Genomic DNA, 21,619 nt, shown 5'->3' on the forward strand with positions numbered 1-21,619 from the left:
ATCCCACCCCCTAATGCTTTTTCACAAAGCTCTTAATAGCTTTAAAGAAAACAAAGCAGGTTTGATTTTTAAAATAGCACCGTCATGAATAACTGTTGAGATTGAACAACTGTGGTATCGGAGATCAATTGTAGATCCTACAGAAGTCAAACTCAGAGAAAGTATCAATGTTATGAATTTAGGCCACACTAAAGTAAGATGATCTTTTGGGACAGTTTTATTTCACTGCTGGTAACCACCTACATACAATCACCCTAACACCCTTATGACACACACACACAAAACCTTTTAACATTTAATATTCTAACGATTTACTGAGCTGGATGGTTATGGCTGTGTAAACCTTACCACAGCACGTTTAAACAGTCATCTCACTGAACACCTGCCTGCATGATGAACGGAGAACCTTGTTTACCTCAATCACTAGGCGACGGCTTTCCTCATCTTACAGCTGGATGAATATGTTCCTATCAGCTACCAGGACTGGTAGTGGGACATGGATGCATGTTGGACTCGCTTTCTACTGTCTATATGATTCAGACTTTAATCAATTTTGTACACAACAAAATTCATTCATTGCTTAAAATGGCTCTAGCAAGTGGACACTGGGTTGAAAAGGACACTAAAGGAATGCCACCCAGCCCGAGGTGAGGTACTCTAATCTTTAATCTTGATACTCCTAATGCAAATTTAAATACAGATACGTGCAATCGAACATTTGTACTTTCAGAGCTGGTCATGCATTTGCTGTGGCAGGAAATATTGCATTCTTGCATGGAGGCGTCTCAAATGCAAATTCTGTGGTGTGTAATATCAGTAGCCTTAATAATAAAATAAAAAAATGCTTCAATGTCATCTATCTATTATAGACAATGACAACCTTAGTTTCATTTGATTCACTTTCCAGCCTGAATATTTAAACGATTTCTACATGATTACAGGTATGCCTTTGTATGCATATATTAGGTTTACATATTTAAAATTCGTGAATTATTATTAATACCTCTTTCCTTGTTTTGTTTTTTTTTAAAGTTTCACCCTCAGGTATAACATGGGAGATGATGCCTCAGAATGGAGTTATACCACTTGCAAGAGAAGGCCACTCACTTTGGTAAACAAAAAGAATTAAAGAAAAAGAAAAAATAATATTTTCATGTGAGTGTGTTAAGCTGGCTGGCTGTTCTTTACAGTGTTGTTAAAGGAAAACTGTACTTATTTGGAGGCTCCTGCTATGCTGAAGCAAAAGAATGTCTTCCAGGAGTTTACTGCTTCGACGTTGGTAAGCATTTAAGTTTTATTAATATTTTTAAGTATCCATTTATTTAATATCCATTTATTTCTGAAGCTTACTGAATAAATGCAGTCCAGGAGTTCTCCATTTCTGCATGTTTTTGAAAATTTAACAATGGACATTGTCACAAAAAAACGTGAGGTGTCGTTCGTTAATGAGTTAAATTCACAAAATTCTAATGGTGGTCTAATAAAATAATTGAAGGGTTTGATTTAAAGTGCATAAAAGTATTGCGTTATAGGCAGACATTGTAACGCTACAAATGTTTCCTCACTCACTTAGTTACATTGAAATGGGAAAAGCTGAACACCGGTGGTGTGGCGCTGAAGACTCTCAGACACAGCTCAGCAGCTTTAGGGGATAATATCTACATCTATGGTGGAATTCTGGAGGGAACACCTAGAGATGACCTTATGATGTTCAACACAGGTCTGCAGCATATTGATACAGTCAAAGATGGGATCTAGATGGGCTGTATGGTCTAGTTCTTGAACTACTTATTATAGAACGTCATATAATCAGACACAGTTATTGCTTCAGTCACATACTGCTTCTTGAAAGACATTTTGCAATGGCAGTAGTATACGTATCAGTTTTATAGACTTATAATATCTTTAAATATATAGCAGACCTTTTACTAAGCACACTTCCATTAAACTTCTTTTAGTGTCATTGATTTGGACGCCTATCAAAACAAGCGGGACTCCACCATCTGCAAGGTAATGTCATATTTTTTAACATTAGGGCTAGGGATCAAGGTTATAAGATGATTAAAAGAAAACAAAACAAAAATAATAAACCAGGATATTAAACTCTAAATTTTCTTGTCACTGGGATTGCACCATCAAGTTTACTTGTAATTTTAGCAGGTATGGTTTTTTAAAGCTTACTAGGACAAATAAACTGGAAAAATATCTAGAAAAAAAATAATAATCTCAGCCCAAGCTTATTAAGCATTTGAGAAAACTCATTTGGGAAACTGTGTCATGATCTTTTGTTAATCATTATATAGATACACACCAACACCCTTTTACTCTGCCCTTATTTCAGTCTGTCAGTAATTCAGTTCATTTGCTTTTAACAATGGTCATTGTCACAATGCAGCTTTACAGAAATAGATAATATTAATTTTCAATTTATAATTTCATCCCTAACGAGCAAAAAAAAAAGGAAACTCAAGACTCAAAAGGGAACATCATGGTCATCTGCATGACACAGAATTGTGTAATTATAAATAATTTCCCTTCTATATCTGTGTACCATATGGTTAATATTAAATAGTACATCCATGTAACCATGAACTTCATTCTAGTTATAACATGAAGTAAAATTTGTTGAACTTATTAGCTGTTCAGTAATGAAGACTTGAGTACAAAACGCATGCACTAAAGCTATAATAGCAATTGTATATGTAAGCAATTTTCATGGTTTCTAAGTTGTACCTTGTACAATAATCTCAAGTGCCCAGCACAGCCAATCATTCTAATTTTAATAAAAAGAATAAGAATAAGAATAAACACAATATGATAGACAACAAAGCACGATCCATGAGACGTAATTTATTACTGACTAGATACAGAATCAGCAATGTCGATCCAGCAGAAAAATTAAGTCTCTGTAAAGCTTTAAAAATGTTAATACAGTATAATAAATTAAGTGGAGAACAAGAAAACAAGACAGCATTTTTATATATAGTTATCACCTGGCTTTTAATCAGCACAATGTCCTATTAGTTTAAAATGCCAAACATGCTAACTTTCCTAGCAATGCATTAAAAACTTTATTACAGAGAAAAGTGAGACAACAAAAACACTCTTGAAAATCAGTATGACAATTCTGCATCTTTATAATGTTACAATACAGGTTTCGGTCAGCTAAATTGTCAAGTGCAATTCAACGGGATTGTTCTTGCTAATAGCAATACTAGTTAGCATGCTAACTGCTAAGTGGGTGGAGTTATATAGATAGATAGATAGATAGATAGATAGATAGATAGATAGATAGATAGATAGATAGATAGATAGATAGATAGATAGATAGATAGATAGATAGATAGATAGATAGATTTATATATAATATTTATGGTTAATATATGTATCTTGAATGTGAAAGTATTTTCATGTTTCCATGTAAAATATGCATATAAAAGATGCAAGTGAATTTACGATGCAGTGCAATTTTTTTTTCTTCGGAATAAAAGACAAAAAAAGATTTTGATCAGGCTGAATATGTGTCGACGGTACAGCATGCGCAGGCTGTTGCCATGGTGTTTTGGTAGCAGGGATCATTTTCTTCAGCGACCCTGTTTGAAAACGGAGCCGTCTATTTTTCATCAGGCCTTTTTGTCTGGATTTGGCTCAGGGTTTTAGTATCCCGCTTTCAGCCTCTCCCACTGCATTCATGCAGCTCTGATACGAGTGTTTCTTTCACAGATATAACCACACGTGTGCTGTTGTCAATGAGCAGATCTTCTTGTTTGGGGGATGTGAAGCAGATGGATCCTACTACAAAGACATTCATGTCCTAAATATAGGTAAATTGCTCTATTTGGGAAAAGTATTTCAGTATATGCAATATGTTTCAAAAGACCACTTTTTTCTCACTTTCTCATATTAAACGGTGTATTAAACTTTCTGCTTCTTCACCTGGAGCTCTCTGTTCTTGTTACTCGTCTTTGTGATTTCCTTTAGGTAACAAACCATTTTAAAGCAAACATACAAACAAAAATGAATAATTAATTATATAATTAATAACAAAAAGTGTAAACAAATAATATAAAGACTCTTAATTGAATGATTTTTTTTACCTTTGGAACATTTCCATATTTTGTTTTGCTACAACCTTTCTGAATCGAATCTGAATCTGAAATGAATAAAATTGCCTATAATATAATAAAGTCTTTCAGTCCTGGCCAGGCCTTATATCTGACATACAATACATCTGTTGTAATCATAAATTCTGTCCTGTCCTCATCCCAGGAATCCTCTTCACAATATACTCAAGCTCAGAGAACATTTGTTTCAATGCATTTTGAATATGCAAAAAATCTGAGTAGAGAAATCTCCCTCCTTCCTTAGAGACCCTGACATGGCAGAAATGCGAGGTAAAGGGCGAGTCGCCGTTGTCCTGCACTGGTCAGACCTTCACAGCTCACCGTGACAAGGTCAGAAAATACAATCTAAAGCAACCAATCACGTAAATGGTCTGCCTTTCTTTGTCCAGGTGATCAAAGCTGGTCATTGAATTCATAACACACAACTGTTTGTCTATCACAGGATATTTATATGTTCGGGGGGATGATCCAAAGCTCAGATGGAAAAATTTCATCGACCAATGAAATTCACAAGCTGAGTCTGGGTAAACACAGATACACTCTTATTTCATTTATGGAAATAAAATTTAAAAACGATATGATTACATGTAAATATATAAACAGATAGATAGATAGATAGATAGATAGATAGATACATAAACATATTTATGGGGAAAATGTGTGAACTCTGTGACGTTACCATGATATGGTTTTTGGTGCCAGATGATCTGTGTTGAGAAATTTCTAAAACTTCTGATCTTCTGGGATTTTCACACACAACAGTCTCTAAAGTTTACAAAGAATGGTGCAGAATAAATGTATATCTAGAAAGAATAAAAACTCATGCATTAGAGGAGCACATCACGTGAAGTGTCTAAAATCCACATGTGTAACACAATTAACTCCTTTTTTTATCAGCAAAGATGAAATGGAAGGTACCTCTGTATGTGGGGATTCCTCCGGCTAGACGTCACGGCCATGCAGCCTTTATTATTCATAGTCACGTATGTATGTGTGTTTGTCTGTGTGAGTGCATGTGTGTGTTTAGCAAGGAATAAAACACACAACAGGGTGTGATGCGTCTGAGCGCTGGGCAAAGTCACTCTTCCCAAAGTGGATAACTACCAAGTTTGTTATTCAGCTTATATCCACAATAACTTGCCAATGATTACAGGCATTTCATTTCTAAACTATGCAGTTAACATAGTGCTACTTCAGAGCACACTTTTGTAAGTGCTAACACTGCTTCTCAAATACGTTTCCTCTACCCGGGGTTAAAGGTGGGGTTTCGATTGTCAATAACCAAGGGTTTAAGCACAGTGTGAAAAGCCAAGGGAGAGACCTTACTGATGATTACAAAGTACTTTCTGACCCTGGAGACTCCTTCTATAAACATTAATTAAACTTCTCAACAATTTTGCTTTGTTAAATAAAACAATTTTTATTCCATTTATTATTAGACTTAGATCATGGATTTACCCTTAATGAGACGTTACTATAGAAACAACCACATATTCTAAGTATAAACTCTCCAGCTGTTATAGATAAAGAATCAACACCACCAACACAATGAATCTGATGGGTTAGATTCAAGAATTCATCAGCACTGAGGTATAATATAGAATATTATTATCCAGTAGTTTTGAATTCACTTCCTCTTGGCCTTTGCATAGTTGACACCATATACTGTATGTGTGGTTTATTTTAGATGTATGTGTTTGGAGGCAGAAATGAAGAACAGGAATTTAATGACCTGAAGATAATGAAATTAATCAACCCATCAGAGAGACAACCCGGTAAAACAGTTATGCTTTTGCAATGTCTGAAGATGGATGAAGAAATCAAACCTAACCATCTTCTTATCTTTACCTGTATTTGTTACAGTGATGAAGGAGATTCTGTCTGAATTTGGGCTTCAGGGTGTTAGTAACAGGTGAGTGCCTTCACATTTAGACCACGTTGTTAACGTCAGAGATTAGTCATATTCAAACCAAAACACAATACTACATCATTAGCTGAAACTTTACACAAGGCAAATTTCCTCAAAATGGAGGGGTTTCATTCTCAGTTTCATCTGACATTTTCCGTTATGTAAATCCACATCGCATGCTTATTTCTTCAGCTTTGTGCCGACGAAGGTTCCCAATGTGAGGTATGAGCTGAGTGAGACGCCAGTGGCCATGAGGATCGAGAGAACCGGGTCAGCACAGGTGATTTCTTCATGACAGCTTTTTCCAGACGTTTTTTTTGACAAAATGTATTTATTATATGATTCCAGTGTGTGGTGGTTTAAAAAAAAATGCAGATCAAAATAAAGTTTTCTGCTTGTACTATACCTCGAAGACTTGACTTTAAGAAAGCATGAATATACAAGATTTAACCAAAACAACATGGAACTTTTATTTAGTCTGCATTTGGACATTGTTTTGCCTCTTCCTGGACACAGTGGAGCCAGTTTAACAAACACCGTCAGTCTGCTAAAAGAAAACTTGCTAGCTAATCAGTCCATATAAGTCAATGATTATTTCAGTACAGCTGAATGCAAGAACCATAATTAGAAGTTTATGCCTGTGACTTTTACCTCAGGTAATGAGACAATTGTAATATAATCAACTATATGCAACAAAAATTATTAAAAAATTTACTGTAGAAAAAGTAGTAGTATTTCCTTTTTATAGCCTGTCAGCTCAAGATAATATTAAAAATAATAATCTGGGGTAAAAAAAGGCCTGATATAAAGATTGTCAGTAATATGTATTTGAAATCATTATTATATTAAATGCAAATTAAACCAATAAATATCTATTAGATCATCTAGGTCTTGGAGTGTTCTAATCAGACCGAAGTAAATATTTCAGTTCAGGAAAAAAAATTACCTTTCCAAACTATACAGTGTACTAAATGTCAACATTTTTTTTTTTATAAATTAAATTTCCCAAGCTGCCCTACATATCAGCTCACCATTTTTCACCATATGCTACTCTGCAATAACGATGCTAAAAATTTTAATTGTATTCTGTGAACGAACTGAATCACATCAATTCCACATCATGTATTAATAGATCAGAAAATGAAGCAATTTGATGATAGATGATAGATTATTTCAGGATTTTGTCAATGTCTTTGTTCTGTTCAGCCCACAGCTTATCAAGATTTCTCCACAGTTCGAGGTGAAGCACTGACACTGTTCCATAAAGCTTTTGCCATTTTAGACGAGCAGTTCCAAAAACTAGACAGGTACTGAAAAGATTCGAATACACATGCAAAAAAAAAAATGCAAGAAAACTGAATCTGACATTGAAAGGATTAAACCGATGATGACGTGAAGACACTTTTAGTGATGTTTGAGAAATTGCTGATTTTGATAAAAGCTTCATCTGTGTGCCAGACTGGCAGAGGATTAATACACATGTCCACTCGCAAAACAAACTGTGGAAATAAATCCACTTTTTTTATTCTTCAGAGAAAAGTCTGATCTGTCAGAAGCAGTGGAAGTGCTGCGTTGTGAGAGACAGGCCATCAATGAATATCATCAGAAACAGAGCCAGGTGCGTCACATTTATTTGTGGCCCTGTCAAGGATTTATTAGCACAAGATACACAGCTGAGGTCAGGCAACGGAGCTGAGCATCAGGAAAAAATGGCCTCAGAAACAGATTGACCTAAAACCTACTAAAAACAGATGTGTGGTGTTTGATGCTATTAAAAAAAAAACAGCATTTGCGACTCTGGTTTGACAGGAAATTCAAGACATGCTAGAGAGACACAGACTTCAGAATGAGGCTTGGCTAAGAGCTCGGGCTGAAGAGAATGACAAGGAGAGGAAGGAGCTGTGCAAACTCAGGGTATGTGACCACAAACTGTTACTCACCACACACTGTGTCCATGTGCTATTTATACATCCGAGTGCCTTACTAGGAAGTAAAGCCACATATAATAATTTCTGTTTCCCACATAAACAGTTGGAAACACGACTTCATTCATCCTCAATTAAAAAACTAAATTTTCCTTTTTTTCATTCAAATTAATCAAATTAAATGATATTTTTGGCCAAAATTTAAATCTATGCATATGAGGTCATTGTTGCTTTAGGGCTATTTTGCAGATTTTAATCCCTGGGCATTTTATAATAACAAAAGTATATTTTAGGACAAAACTGTATTGCCTCTGCCATATGGTTATAGCTTTGTTAAATTTAATTAAACCGAGAAATCAATGTGGGGCATGTTTAATTTGGAAATTTCCAAATTTAGAGTCCTATCGAGGTCTGTGGTCTGAATCGAAGAGAACAGTGCACATGCCACACCTAAGGATATAACCTAGAAATTTTCCAGTGTATTCAGCCTGGTTAGACATCCCAGGATATGTTGTGCTCTTCTGGGAACACGAAATATGATATTAATTTGGTTTTGGAAATCATGACATTTTGAAATCAGTAATTAAATCTGTTTAAATAAACTTTATACTACACAATCCTGAATTTTTTTAAAAATCATTGCATGCGTTTGTCTTTTTAATACATTCTAAAGTTGACTTCAAGTAAACAAAGCCTTGAGAAAAATGGTCCTAGTAGTTATTGAATACAGTTTAGAAGTCATAATCTCGAGGGATTAGCAATCACCATCAATCATTTCTCGAGTGAAAGATGCATTCACATCATACAAGTACAATTCAGACTTAGCCATAGATTCCAGTATGGCAGCACGACAATAATGCAAACTCTGCCCATCCATTCTCTGCAGGAGGAAGTGCTCCATGAGCAGGAGAAGCTGAAAGAAGAGCAGTGCAACATCCAAAAACGCAGCGAGCACCTCCTGTCCATTATGCAGCAGTTCAAAGGCATGTGAAGACACTGTCTCTATGGCAACCGGAAGGAGGGGAGAGGGGGCCGAGTTTTTTTGTTTTCCATCGCACTTCTTCAATGTCAAAGCTCGCTCACGGGCCGTGCCGTCGATATGGACCATTGCAGAAATGCATATGTGGATAGTATATTTCCATAATTACCATTTAGCTTCTGTCCTACAGACAGAGACAGATGGAATTATGTGACTAAAAAAATAAAAACAGCTAATTTGACTAAGCAAGAAAAATGCAGACATTTAGAACTGAGAGCCAGAAGAAACAAATACTAGAAAATGGATTGATTAATTTAATTGATTTAAAATCATGTGTTGTCGAATATAAATAGGTTTGTGAAGCCTATTGCCTTTCCTTTGTTGTTGTCTTTATCTTAAAGAATGTAGATAAAACAGCTATTAATCTGATCATTTCTGATAAGATCATGTTTGAAATTTAAGTAATTTACTGATTAAGCCTGGATTATTGCATGAAATATAATAAAAGCTTAGGCATGCCTGTCCATAAGCTCGACTTTTTTGTTCTGATGAGTATCCCAGGTCTATTCTGCTATCAGTTTAATAATATTTTGTAACATATAATATATCATATCAGAAGCTTTTTTTGGGCTAATTATCATTTCAATATTTAATTCTTTGTCAATGGGTGTATTCGCATTTATTACACTGTGTATTAAACATGGGTATAGGGATCAGTTGTGTTTTCTATGGTTTGTAAGCATGCTCGATGTTACTATAACAGGTCTGAATAAAACGGCTTTCGGGTCAGGGTCCCGGTAGATCTGGAGCCTATCCGGGAAACACTGGGCATCATGTATATTGCAGGTCACAGACACAAACTCATTGACTCCTGAGGACAGTCCAGGATTTAAAGAAATCTAAAGGAAATATGCACAGAAAATGCAGTACGATGATAATGTTTATGCATTACTGACTTCAGAGTCAGAGTTGTGGTGGGAACATCTGCCACCCTATAGCACCCCTGGCCTGAATACACCTACATCCTAACTGAAAAGACATTCTCCTGGTTTTAACATAGAGATAATGTATTCAGTGCAGTACACATAGTCATGAATGTTTTTTTGTTTTGTTTTTGTTGTTTTTTTAATCTAACGTGATTTATTGATTCTAAACAAAACCATACACATTTTTTTAACCTCATCCTTGTCGCATTGTCTGCGCAGACACACAAATTTTGCCCTCAAGTTGAAAGCAGAGGGTGAAAAAAAAGATGGAAACTGTACAGGCGCTCACTATCGTGCAGGAAGTCCGGGTTCCGCGCGGCAGAGACTACCTTCTGAGGGAGGAGCACTATTTGGCAGAGTGAGTGAGTGAGAGGGAGGGAGCTAGGGGGAAGTCTCGGCCGCAGTTGAGCTCATCAAAACGGCTGCTGCTGGATTCAGAGAGCAGGAGAGGAAATTTTTCCGTAGCATGCTATAAATTCACACTAAAAAAAAAGGGGGTAAGCTGACATATCACCAAACATGAAGACGGTTGTTGCTTGGTGAGAACTGTGAAACACAACGACACGGGTTTTTCACGGCTCTGTAAGGCTGAATGGAGGCGGGTTTTTTTTTTCTTTTCTTTCCCTTTCGAGACATTTTCTGTGTTCATTTGAAGTGTGTTTCTTGTCAGACAGGCAGCGTCGCTTTTTACAGTCCCTCCTTTGTTCGGCTGCTGCGGGGATTGTAAATAATAGCCAAGCAAACATGGCTGACATCGTTCACTGCTCACAGGAGCTAGCCGCCTGGCTAACGTTTGTGATTTTAGATGCATAGGTTTGTGTTTTGCCTGCTTTACGGCCCTTTTTTAAAAAAAAAAATATATATATATATATATATCTTCCTAACCGTATTTTCTCCTCTCCTGGGATAATTACGACCTCTGCAGACGATAAAGGTTAGCTGATGTATTTAGCTTCGTTTTTTGCTTAGCATATTTTTTTTTTGCTGAATGTTCGGTTATTGCTTGTCTATATCTAGTCTATATAGTTTTTTTTTTTTTGACAAGCCAGATATTGATTTATCGATTATAGGTAATGATAAAAATCTTGTATTGTGCAAAAAAACAAACATTTCCTTATTACTTGTTACATGGTGTATGTATTAGCATAGCGAAATGATTGTAGCTTGTCGCGTTAACGGTCGTTCAGAAAGCTAGCTAACTTTATTTATGTGTATATCTCTGTTAGATGGTTTTCAGTGCTGTGTTCCGTAGATTGTGTTTAAGTGATAAAAATGACGTTTTTGCTTGTCAGCTGACTGAAATCTGGCCACTTTTACATTTTTTTTTTGCAGAAAGCTGCTCCGGTGAACTGGTCGTTCTGTGCTGTTCACTGTCCTTTAGCTCATTTGAAATGTAAAAGTGTCTGTCTGAAACCTCATCAGTCTGAAAGAATAGGTTCGGGTTGCAGACGAGGCATGAATCGGGGGAAGGAAGCGTGTGTGTGTTATGTTTAGTGTGTGTGTGTGTGTGTGTGTGTGTGTGTGTGTAAGGGGGCGGGGGCCGCCGTGCCGCGCCGCTTCATTTGTATTTGTGATGAACGCGTTTGTAGGGCACCTTTACAGCCCTAATGGATCAATTAGCACTAATACACACCTTCATGTGGAACTAAATCTAACTGTACCAGCTGCCAGTAATGTCCCCGGTTTGTTCCAAGACCTAATGGATTTTTCACTAGACCTAAATTTGTCCAAAAATGCACTTTTTTTACTTTCTTCGATTCATAATTGGGCTCCTGGATACCATTTTAGAGTTATTTATTTATTTATTATATGTATTATTTGTAATATTTCTATTTATTTATTTTGATGGTCTTGTGTTCTTGTAATGAAATGCTTTCTTGTACCTATAGGCCACGCCCCTTGGTTGGGCGTGTCTTGTGGTAGAGTAGAAGCCAGTTATAGGGGGGGGCAGTTATAAGGGGGGGGCAGTTATAAGGGGGGGGGCTTATTCATTTCCAAGATGGTGGTTATGTGACTTTTCGTGTGACTGTTTTACCAACTGCTCAGTGACAAAATATCCCAATCTCACATCAGTAAGAATAAGTCACAGGTGCGAACATGTACTTTAGTAACACTGAGCATCTTAACTTCTAGGTGGTCTTTATTAAGCAGACAGACGTGGGCGAATCTGGCAATGACGGATACATTTCCGTTTACATTACTGGCATTTAGCAAACACCTTTATCCAGACTTACAATTTATACAACTGAGCAATTGAGGGTTAAGGGCTTTTCTCAGGGACCCAGCAGTGGCAGCTTGGTAGACCTGGGATTCCAACTCGCGACCTTTCCTGTCAGTAGTCCAACACCTTAACCACTAGGCTACCACATCTCTTCATAGGTTGAAAAAGCCTTTTGTTAAATCCTTCGCTTTTCTCTGTGTTTAGACAGTTTGCTATCCCAATTTCAGAGACGTTTAGATTTGTGGAGGATTTGAAGTAAAAATTGTCATCTGTTGTGTATGTCAGTCAAGCACTTCAACGTGTCATGACTCTGACTTCATGTTTCAAAAGGAAATGCATCACCATCCATCCATTTCACTGGGAGTTTATGGCTGGAAAAACTGTACAATATGATGATTGGCATGATGATCACCACAGGCCTTCATTAGTAACATACTAGTTCTCCTCACTGTTAATTAAAGACCTAAAATGTCTCTGGTCCTGTATAATTGTTGATTGGTGGAGGCAGATATTTATTTACTGTTTCATGGAAGGGGTCTCCAGTGTGTCAGCCCTTATTATTTTCTGCCACGAGAATATTCAAGACCAAGTACCTTCCATTTTCTTATTACATTTTTAAGCAATCAAGTAGGAAAATTGTTTCTAGCCACGGTAACGTACATGGTAATTACAATTCCTAGCCTTGGCAAATTGCCATGGTGAATGAGGGATACAACTTTACAGAATGTGTTGTAGGAAAGTCAGCTTCTGGATGGAAAAATCAAGAATATCTCTGCTTCATACAGTGTCATCGTGTGTTTTCCCTCTCAAGGTTTCTACTTTACATAGTAATCAGATGATATTTGTGTCATTATTCTGCACACCTGGCTATCGTCGAGTTGTTTCATTCAAACACGTTACCTTTCAGCAGTAATGAGTTTACTCGCCATTTTACCTGATCTGGTCACCCTTTGTATATATCATGAGCCAAGTGTTACAGGTAATCTGAAAGGGTCTGGCAATGAGCGCTGCCCTCTCATTAGAACAGCATTAGTCTGGTTTACTTTTATTAAGGCAATAACATAGAAGAGCCCAAGAGATAACCTTGCATTTGATCTGCTGGTTAACTCCCTGTCGCCGCTTCGTATTGTAGAGCCCGCTCACCATTTTCCCATTATTATCACATTTTACCAGCTGAGGTTTGTTAGACGAGCCCCGGGAAGCCTGAGGGACCGACTAAACACGACTGTAGATTTCAGGAGCAGAACTGGCCCCAGCGGCATTGTGATCTGATGCAATTTCCTTCTCCAAAAAAGCAAGAAGTCCTGCATATACTCGTTTATATAGTAACTGACACAAGCAAATGCATGATTTTTAAAAAAAAAATGTCCAGCATTTGATTTGATTTGAAGCCAGCTGTGCAGCATCTCACTGAGTCCATGCAAAAATCTATGATGCCATACAGCAAGACGGAAAGCTAGCTAGCTTGGTTGGCTCAGTGATCTGTGCTGAACCATGAGGAAAAGTAAACAAGGGCATATTGGGCTTATTGCATGCTAAAGTTGTTCTTTGAAATATACTTGGCTTTACTTACACGCTTCACAAATTCCATTGTTCACATGCTCGCCTGAATAATTTCTGGTGGATTAAAAACACTTTCTAAGCCAAACTGTAACTCTGAACAATTTCCATGATGAGCTGCGTTACTGTTTGTAACTTTCCGCGGTTCATGATCACCGTCATCTGCATCTCACACTGAAAACTCTTGCGCTACATTCGTACATATTTACTAGCACTGGAAACATACCCACTAACACACTACCAAACGATAACTGTTCTAGGAATCCTGGTCAGTACACGGTGTTAGTACTCCAGAACAATCTAGAGCAGGACATGAGTATGCAAGTATGAATAGGACACCAAGAATGGTTTGTCTAGTCTGCTGGGGACACGATGTCGCCTGGTGTTTTATCTTGGTAAACGGTTCTGTAGCACACAGTAACATCAGGCTCATATCTGATGACATAGAGTAGCGAAATACGTGTAGAAATACGTGAGACGGAGATCTTATTTACACCTACATGTGGTTAAGCACACAATATACTTCAGCCTTGTTCTCCAGTGCTTTCAGCGACTAGATACTGTGGTAAATTTACACCTTTGCGCCGGCAGTTTTCGGGTTAAGTTTCTAGCACGGTTCGCATTCCATGCTGGAACTGAACAAGTCGTGATGCTGCGTATTTTAGAATCTGATCGGAATTCCTGAACCTAGGGTGAAAGTTATCTTGTGACAAGTAAAGTAATCTTTTCTCCAATAGCATTATTTCTCTCCCCTGAACATCTTTTTTTTTCCCCCCTGCTACAGTATTGAAGCATTGCGTCTCAGCTAGCCAGGTGATAATTTTATTGTAATAGATTTAGAGGTTTGCGGAAGGTTGTTTTATTTGGAATTCCTACACCTGCTTCTCTTTGATTTATAATTCATGTCCTTCAGGTTCAGCAGAACAAACTCTAACGTGTCTATTTTGAATGCATATCCGATCAAATTTCTCAGACTCTCCGTATGTTTGTATGCTCAAGACCGATGTACAAGGCACACTGTTATGAGTTTACATGTCAGTTCAATTAAAAATCAATTTCCAAGTTTGGAACGCAACCAGAGACATCTGCTAGGCATTATGGCTGAAAAATCCTCTCTAGCTGACATGTAGGCTGATTTGACCCCCCCAGAGCTTTGTCTACATATGAATAAAGCTGGCAGAGAAACACTGTGATACCTGTTTGAAGGTTTAGAAGAATAAATCTGCTTCTCTTTTTTTTCCCTTGTTTTCATAGGTTTTAAAAGCCCTTCTACAAAAGTAAGAGCCTGGATAACTATCACCTGCCAGAGCCCTGAGTGGGCTGCTGATAACACCAGGTCGGACTATTGGATTACCTGCCAGCATTTTTCCAGTTTTTCACCACACCTTTGTCCCCCCTTTTAGACAAATTCGAAGTCATATTTTCACCCTAGTTTGGCAGCAAGGCTGCTCCCCTACATCCAGATGAATGAAGACCCCATTCGGGAAGAACGCAGGCCAGAGATCCAGAGCTGATGCAGGTACAGTTTTGCGTGATGTCTTTTGTTTTGTGTGTATACAGTCTACTTCTCACAGGGTTGTTTTTGCTAACAACATTGTGTCTCTGCATGATTTTACCGTTTAAGGACATGCCGGAGTCTCTGCAAATATGATGAAGAAAAAGAATTCCCACAAGTAAGTTCCTCAACCATGGAGACATCCGATTTACAATTTAAACGAGACTTTGTTTAGCCTCATTGCCGAGTGCTTTAAGTCGTGACCGGTCGAGTCTGAACAGACTTTAAAATGCAATACTTACTAAAACTGATTTAATGCCGTCTGGGCTTATTGGTGTGGTTCATTTGTTTTGGCTCCTGACATAATCTCTCAAGGTCACAGCGGATTTTTGTAGCATAGTCAACGCTGTGAAACGTCTCGAATTAAAAGCAGAAAGCCTTTTTGCAGTGACTTGCTGTCTAGGCATTTCAACATGTTCATTCATACAGAAAACACAAAAGCAGCGTGGGGCCCACCAAAGTGTCCCAGCCCCGGCGAAACATAGTGGGTTGCCGCATACAGCACATCTGGAAGGAAGGCAGCGGAGCAGCTTCCCAGTGGAAGGGCACGGTGTTAGACCAAGTGCCGGTCAACCCGTCCCTCTATCTAATCAAGTACGATGGGTTCGACTGCGTATACGGCCTGGAGCTGCACAAGGACGAGCGAGTGCAGGGGCTGGAAGTCTTGCCGGACCGTGTAGGTACGCCTTGATTTTGTATGTTGTTGTTTTTTTGTTGTTGTTTTTTCTATTTTCTTTCCAGACATGTGGAATAGGGATGTTACAAAATACAGATTTGTGATTCAAAACGAACAGAGAATTTGTATTAACAAATAAAATATTTACAAAAAAAAATATATATATATATATATACAAAAAGGAAGCAAATGATAACAGACACATTGGGAAACCTGCAGATATGCTGGTCATCATGGTGGTGTTAATTTTCCTGTTCTTACTCTATACCCTTGACTATGCCCTTGAAACTTCCTGTGGCATGTGTGTACAAACATAACACTTTTCATGGTGGTGTGATGGACCCAGACGCTGTAACTAATATACACTGAGACTAAGAACATACCCCGGTCACGTTTTGATTCACGGTACCGGCTTCATGCTCCGATTCATTTTGATTCAAAATGCAAATTTTAATGAACACAAATTATGACTGAAAAGACTTTTTATTTCTGAATCACAAACATTCTGTCTGGATAAAAGGAAATGAATCAAAAATGGCTTTGAACAGAGATTTGGTATTGTAAATCTAAATGAATATAGGTTCAACATATCTCAATAATACTGAATTAGCAAAGTCTCGAACCCGGGACAAATGAAACCCATTGCTAGAACGCTGATCCCCCGAACAACATCCAGGCAAATATTATTGTATATTCCTGTGCTGTCTTGCTCATTTAACACCGATGGAAGGAGTCTCCAGTGTCGGCTTTTCTTTCACTCCCGAGTTCGTGCACCTAAAGAGCTAATTATCCTTCTAGCAACCAAGTAATTAGGTCGAAGCTTTTAATTCCCCAGTGTGTTATCTGATGAATTAATAATTTGTTACTCAACCTGATTTAAGGAAACCTGAGCTGCAAAACTCAACGTGACAGATTTTTTTTTCTCTCTCTTAATGTCAATACAGATCGTACAGAAATTATAGACTGTTTTTAGTTTATTTTCTTTAACCATGCATTTCTGGATCCCATTCATTCATTTTTCTTTTCCCCCCTCATCCTCGTCCCAGCTTCCACGCGCATCAGCGACGCACATCTGGCTGACACGATGATAGGCAAGGCAGTGGAGCACATGTTCGAGACGGAGGAAGGCTCGAAGGACGAGTGGCGGGGCATGGTGTTGGCTCGTGCCCCTATTATGAACACATGGTTTTATATCACTTATGAAAAGGACCCAGTTCTCTACATGTATCAGCTGCTTGACGACTACAAGGACGGAGACTTGAGGATCATGCCAGATTCGAGTGAGTTTTTTTTTTTTTTTCCTAGTCCTATTCAAATTTCTAACCCGTACTGAAGAGAGAAGCTCAAGCCGAGTGTATTTACATTTTGCTTGAGAGATATTAAAATCTAGAAGCAAATAGTCGTTGACGGAAACTTCCAGAAGATTCTCTGACCTTTTCAAACCCTTGTCACGTTGAATGGTGCATTCCACGTAACGTCATTTTGTCATTTACGCTTTCAGACGATTCTCCCCCCGCGGAGCGCGAGCCCGGAGAGGTGGTGGACAGCCTCGTCGGAAAGCAAGTGGAGTACGCCAAAGAGGACGGCTCCAAACGGACTGGCATGGTCATACACCAGGTGGAGGCCAAGCCCTCCGTCTATTTCATCAAGTTTGACGACGATTTTCACATTTACGTGTACGACTTGGTGAAAACGTCGTAGGCGGGAAAAGAAAGGAGGTCCAGGAAGCCCGGGATGAGATTGTCTACGGATGGGATTCACAAACTCTGCCAAAAGTCCTCACGGAACGTTTCTTTGCACCATCCTAACGGAGATGTGTATTGGTGATGGATATTTCACTGGAGCCTTGGATTGCCACTAGTTAAGTGTTTGTTTGTTTTTTCCCTCGTTTCCACACGAAAGGGATAGGTGTTGTTTTGACATGTTATTCCCTAAACAAAAGTAGCTACATGTTTATATTGTCTACATTTTTTATTTTTATTTTTTTTTAAAAAGTTGCTCATTCCTGTTGAATAACAGGCGTACATCATTTCCACTCGTGAACGGGAGAATCTGAGGTCAGCCTCCGCTTCTCCGCTTTTAAAATTCGGGCACTTTGATGACTGAGAGACTCGGCCTTTAACGCTAAAGATTTCATTCGCTACGATGTTCAACCATATAGCACACCACAAGAACGGATGAAAGTCTCAGTTACTCCCAACAAACCCACACCTACTACAAATTTTACTCATCTGTTTGATAGATGATTCGCATTTGTAGTTTTGCTCACCAGCTTCTTCCATGCTGTGGTTTTTGTTTTTGTTTGTTTGTTCGTTCATTTGTTGTTGTTTCTTGAATGATCGATTCCACATTATTCCATGGTCTCTCGGTTATCGTAAGCACTAATGTATTTTTCGTCTCAGCGACATATCGGAGCACTTGGTTATTTTCTTTTTAAAAATCTACATGATTACAAAATTCAGCCACTTCTCTGAAAGCCATTTTTAAGTATTCGTTTAAAAAGAAAAAGAAAAAGCGAACAGAATCGGTTATATAGTACTTGGCTCATCGATGCCTTCGTAACTGTGTTTTAAATGTGTTTTGCGATTTGTATTCCATGCTGTTTCGTGGATGGCTCCTAATCGTCTTCATTTTCTTTAGCACTGTGTTTTATTTCACTACAACACAGGTCCAATGGTTCGATTTCCACTTCCTTTGTGTTCTGAACGAACAGACGTGGAAACATTGGCCAAATATTCTTAGACGACTATTGACTGAAGATTAACAATACTAAGAAAACGGCAATAATAAGTTTTAAGTATTCAGGTAGTACATGGCAACCCATTCTAATCCTATTCCATCAACAAATAGCTTCTCACACAGTTAGCCTATTGAGATTGTTTGGGTTTTTTTAAACGTCGAAGCGTTTGTGCCTCGTCTGCTTTTTAGAATTCTTTTTTACGTCCCTTATAGAGGTTTGTGTTTGTGTGTGTATGTGTGTGTGTGCGTATGTTGACCTGAGGGGTTTTCTCTCCTCAGGAATGTTACAATGTTTAAAGTTACACATACAGCCACATATGTTAGTCATTACCTCATGACTTCTCTTTTTTCTCTCTCTCTCTCTCTCTCTCTCTCTCTCTCCATTTCTCTCTCTTTTTTTCCCCCCTCTTCACAAGTATCTGTTCAGCCTAGAACGCTAGACCTGTTCATTTCAAGCAGTGTTCATCCACAGTCCGAAATCGTAAACACCATATATTTAAAAAGAAACGAAATAACAAGGACAAGACAACTCTTGTCACTTTTGATACACACGATGGCTTTATTTCAACCATAAACAGTGGAAATGATGTCACAGCTGTTTAACCGTACGACCTTAACGCTTAGCTTACCAAATAAAAGAGAGTGGGGGGGAAAACACAAAACGATGACACAAAAAAAAAAAAAAAAGGAACCGGTTGTCCATTAACCCATTGTGATTCATTAGCATTCGGGAAAACTGTAAGAAAAAATCGTATGCACCTTTCAGCAACCATCGCAGCTTTGCGTTACATCACAGACTTGTTTCAGGAGTGGCATACGAACGTGTTATTATGCAAAACGGGACGCTCAGTTGGACGGTTCAGCCTTTTCTTTACACTTACCTACTGTAGTATTGTACCGTGTTTGATGTTCGGTCAACGTGGGAAATTCAAACGGAGAAAAAAAAAAGGTTTTAAAAGAAAAAAAACTATGAATGCTAGGCCATTCTTTTTTTGCATGATACGAGTAGAGTTGTAAGTGTACGTCAGTGTGATGCATGTGTACCCGTCTTTTCTTTCAGTTCTTTGTTTCCTAAAACAAAGTTTATTGTGCTTGATTGTGAGAATCAGATTATTATTTTTTTGTTTTGTTTTGTTATTATTATTTAAGCTTCTCACCCATTTCTAAAATGAAAGTGTTTTATTTTTATTACTACGCTCTATCAGATCAAATGCACTGGTGTTATGTGGCGTGCCAACTGAAGGGCAAAGTACCAGTGTTACACAGCATTTGAGGGATCATATCGACTCGACACGTCAAACCGTACAAGCGTGAAAATAATCCAGGAGGAGATCAGCTCCAGTTGTCGCTAAGAATCCTGTATAGGAGTTGTGTACATGCGCACATGCGTGTGGGTCTGTGTGTGAAATTGCATACTGAATCTCATACATATCTAATACGACTTTGTACATTTGGAAGTAAGAGAAAGGGAAAGTGGTTTTAATTTTGTTTTTTTTGTTTGTTTTTTTTTGTTTGTTTGTTTTGGGTGGGTGTTTTCCTTCTCAGCGCACACAGTGAGAAGAACACAAACTCATTATGATCCCTTTGAGATGCTGATGCTCTTTGATGACTTTGTTTAAAGAAAAAAGAAGAAAAAAAAAGAAAAAAAGGAGAAAAAGTGCAATTTGATGATTGTCACAGATTACATGTATAGACTTCATGTTCTTCGCTTCTACGGCTTCTATCGGACGGCATTTTCTTTTTCTAAACATTGTAGATAGCTCATTTTATTTGCATTTAGAAGTATAAACACATTTTAAAACCTGTTACTTAATTCTGTAAGTAATTTTTATAATTATTATGTAAGTCTATCCTTATAAGATAAAAAAATAAAACTTCATGTGAAATTCGATATGAGTGTATTATTATTATTATTAATTTATTTATTTATTTATTTATTTTTAAGAAAAAATTCCTGTCCCAAAGAAAAATCCCTTTTGTTTTAACAAAAAAAAAGGTTATCATCATGTAAGTTTCTAATAATGGCTTCTCTAGTGAGTGCAGACTAATGAGTGTATAAATGGGTGGACATCGTAACGAGGTGGTCACAGGGACGAGGGACTCCTTTTACACTATAGATCAGGGGTGTCAAGACTTATCTGATAAAAAGAACCAGTGTGGGTTTCATACCAGTTAAGAAGCAGCTCTAACAGATTCCACCTGTTTAATCAGATGATCTTAGCTATCAGTAGACTTGTGTGTGGCTTCTGATTGGTTGCAATGAAAACCTGCACCCACACTGACACCATAAGACTGTAAGAGTTTCTGGATGATGCAAAAGAAAGAAAAGTAACAGCCAACATGAGGACAAATGGCAGCTGGTTTTAAATCTGCTTTATGAGACCTATGACCGTGTCTTGTTAAAAACTACGTTATTGTGGGTGACGTATATTTAATATTAAAATTTAAACTGTCCTTGGATTCTTTTTCCTTATTTTACATGATGACTTTAGGCAAAATTCCCACCTGATTTTTTTTTTTTTTTCTTTTTGGAAGTTTGGGCCTTTTCCAGACAATTTGTGTGTGCATATGAGAGAGGGAGAGAGAGAGAGAGAGTGTGTGTATGTGTGTGTTAATTAGTTAATGCTGTCTTTGTGCAGCACGGTGTGGCGCTGTTATCTATGTGATCGTCTTTTCGTTACCCATTTTTCCTTTGTTTCATTTATTGCATTCGGTTCCATGTTCAAGTTTTGTTTTATGTTTTTTAAAGCAGTGCTTGGTTTTTATCTCTTACTTGGGTCTGATTCTTTGTAATGTAGGCGATCAAGACTACTGTGGAGACCCGGGGTCGATCCCTGTTTCAGGCGGCGTCTGACCCGACCTTTATACTTGTCTTGTGAAACAGTTTCATTCATGTTTGAGTAAACATCATGGGTAAATTTTCAGTGCCAAATTCTTTTCCCTTC

At 37.9% G+C, this 21,619-nt stretch overlaps 2 protein-coding genes across 5 annotated transcripts; both read left to right on the top strand.

Annotated features, from left to right (window-relative positions):
• Positions 1–111: 111 nt before the first annotated feature.
• On the top strand, positions 112–10,406 carry zmp:0000001301 (acyl-CoA-binding domain-containing protein 6). The gene is made up of 18 exons (XM_047804470.1): positions 112–647; positions 731–803; positions 908–941; positions 1,033–1,111; positions 1,191–1,279; positions 1,574–1,720; positions 1,959–2,010; positions 3,724–3,824; positions 4,369–4,454; positions 4,567–4,648; positions 5,022–5,107; positions 5,812–5,899; positions 5,988–6,036; positions 6,226–6,313; positions 7,240–7,340; positions 7,567–7,651; positions 7,843–7,947; positions 8,845–10,406. Exons 1-18 carry the CDS (start codon positions 505–507, stop codon positions 8,947–8,949), a joined length of 1,593 nt encoding a protein of 530 aa, XP_047660426.1. The 5' UTR covers positions 112–504; the 3' UTR covers positions 8,950–10,406.
• LOC113638307 (spindlin-Z) lies at positions 10,278–20,565 on the top strand. 4 transcript variants are annotated; one of them, XM_027139349.2, is made up of 7 exons: positions 10,571–10,736; positions 10,849–10,857; positions 14,959–15,223; positions 15,329–15,377; positions 15,689–15,939; positions 16,982–17,215; positions 17,437–20,565. In XM_027139349.2, exons 3-7 carry the CDS (start codon positions 15,172–15,174, stop codon positions 17,634–17,636), a joined length of 786 nt encoding a protein of 261 aa, XP_026995150.1. In that variant the 5' UTR covers positions 10,571–10,736; positions 10,849–10,857; positions 14,959–15,171; the 3' UTR covers positions 17,637–20,565. The 4 variants fall into 4 exon arrangements, with proteins under 4 accessions (XP_026995145.1, XP_026995150.1, XP_026995149.1 ...); XM_027139344.2 differs by lacking the exons at positions 10,571–10,736; positions 10,849–10,857 and adding an exon at positions 10,278–10,420; XM_027139348.2 differs by lacking the exon at positions 10,849–10,857.
• The last annotated feature ends 1,054 nt before the right edge of the window (positions 20,566–21,619 follow it).

Source organism: Tachysurus fulvidraco, chromosome 20, assembly GCF_022655615.1.
Source record: "Tachysurus fulvidraco isolate hzauxx_2018 chromosome 20, HZAU_PFXX_2.0, whole genome shotgun sequence".
Lineage (NCBI taxonomy): Eukaryota > Metazoa > Chordata > Actinopteri > Siluriformes > Bagridae > Tachysurus > Tachysurus fulvidraco.

Excerpts from the sequence above, each read along its gene's own strand:
- zmp:0000001301 (XM_047804470.1), top strand. The coding sequence starts at position 505 with ATGTTGGACTCGCTTTCTACTGTCTATATGATTCAGACTTTAATCAAT. Across the intron at positions 804-907 it reads TCTCAAATGCAAATTCTGTG|CCTGAATATTTAAACGATTT; the intron begins GTGTGTAATATC and ends TTCACTTTCCAG. Across the intron at positions 3,825-4,368 it reads CATTCATGTCCTAAATATAG|AGACCCTGACATGGCAGAAA; the intron begins GTAAATTGCTCT and ends CTCCTTCCTTAG.
- LOC113638307 (XM_027139344.2), top strand. The coding sequence starts at position 15,172 with ATGAAGACCCCATTCGGGAAGAACGCAGGCCAGAGATCCAGAGCTGAT. Across the intron at positions 15,224-15,328 it reads GAGATCCAGAGCTGATGCAG|GACATGCCGGAGTCTCTGCA; the intron begins GTACAGTTTTGC and ends TTACCGTTTAAG. Across the intron at positions 17,216-17,436 it reads GAGGATCATGCCAGATTCGA|ACGATTCTCCCCCCGCGGAG; the intron begins GTGAGTTTTTTT and ends TTACGCTTTCAG.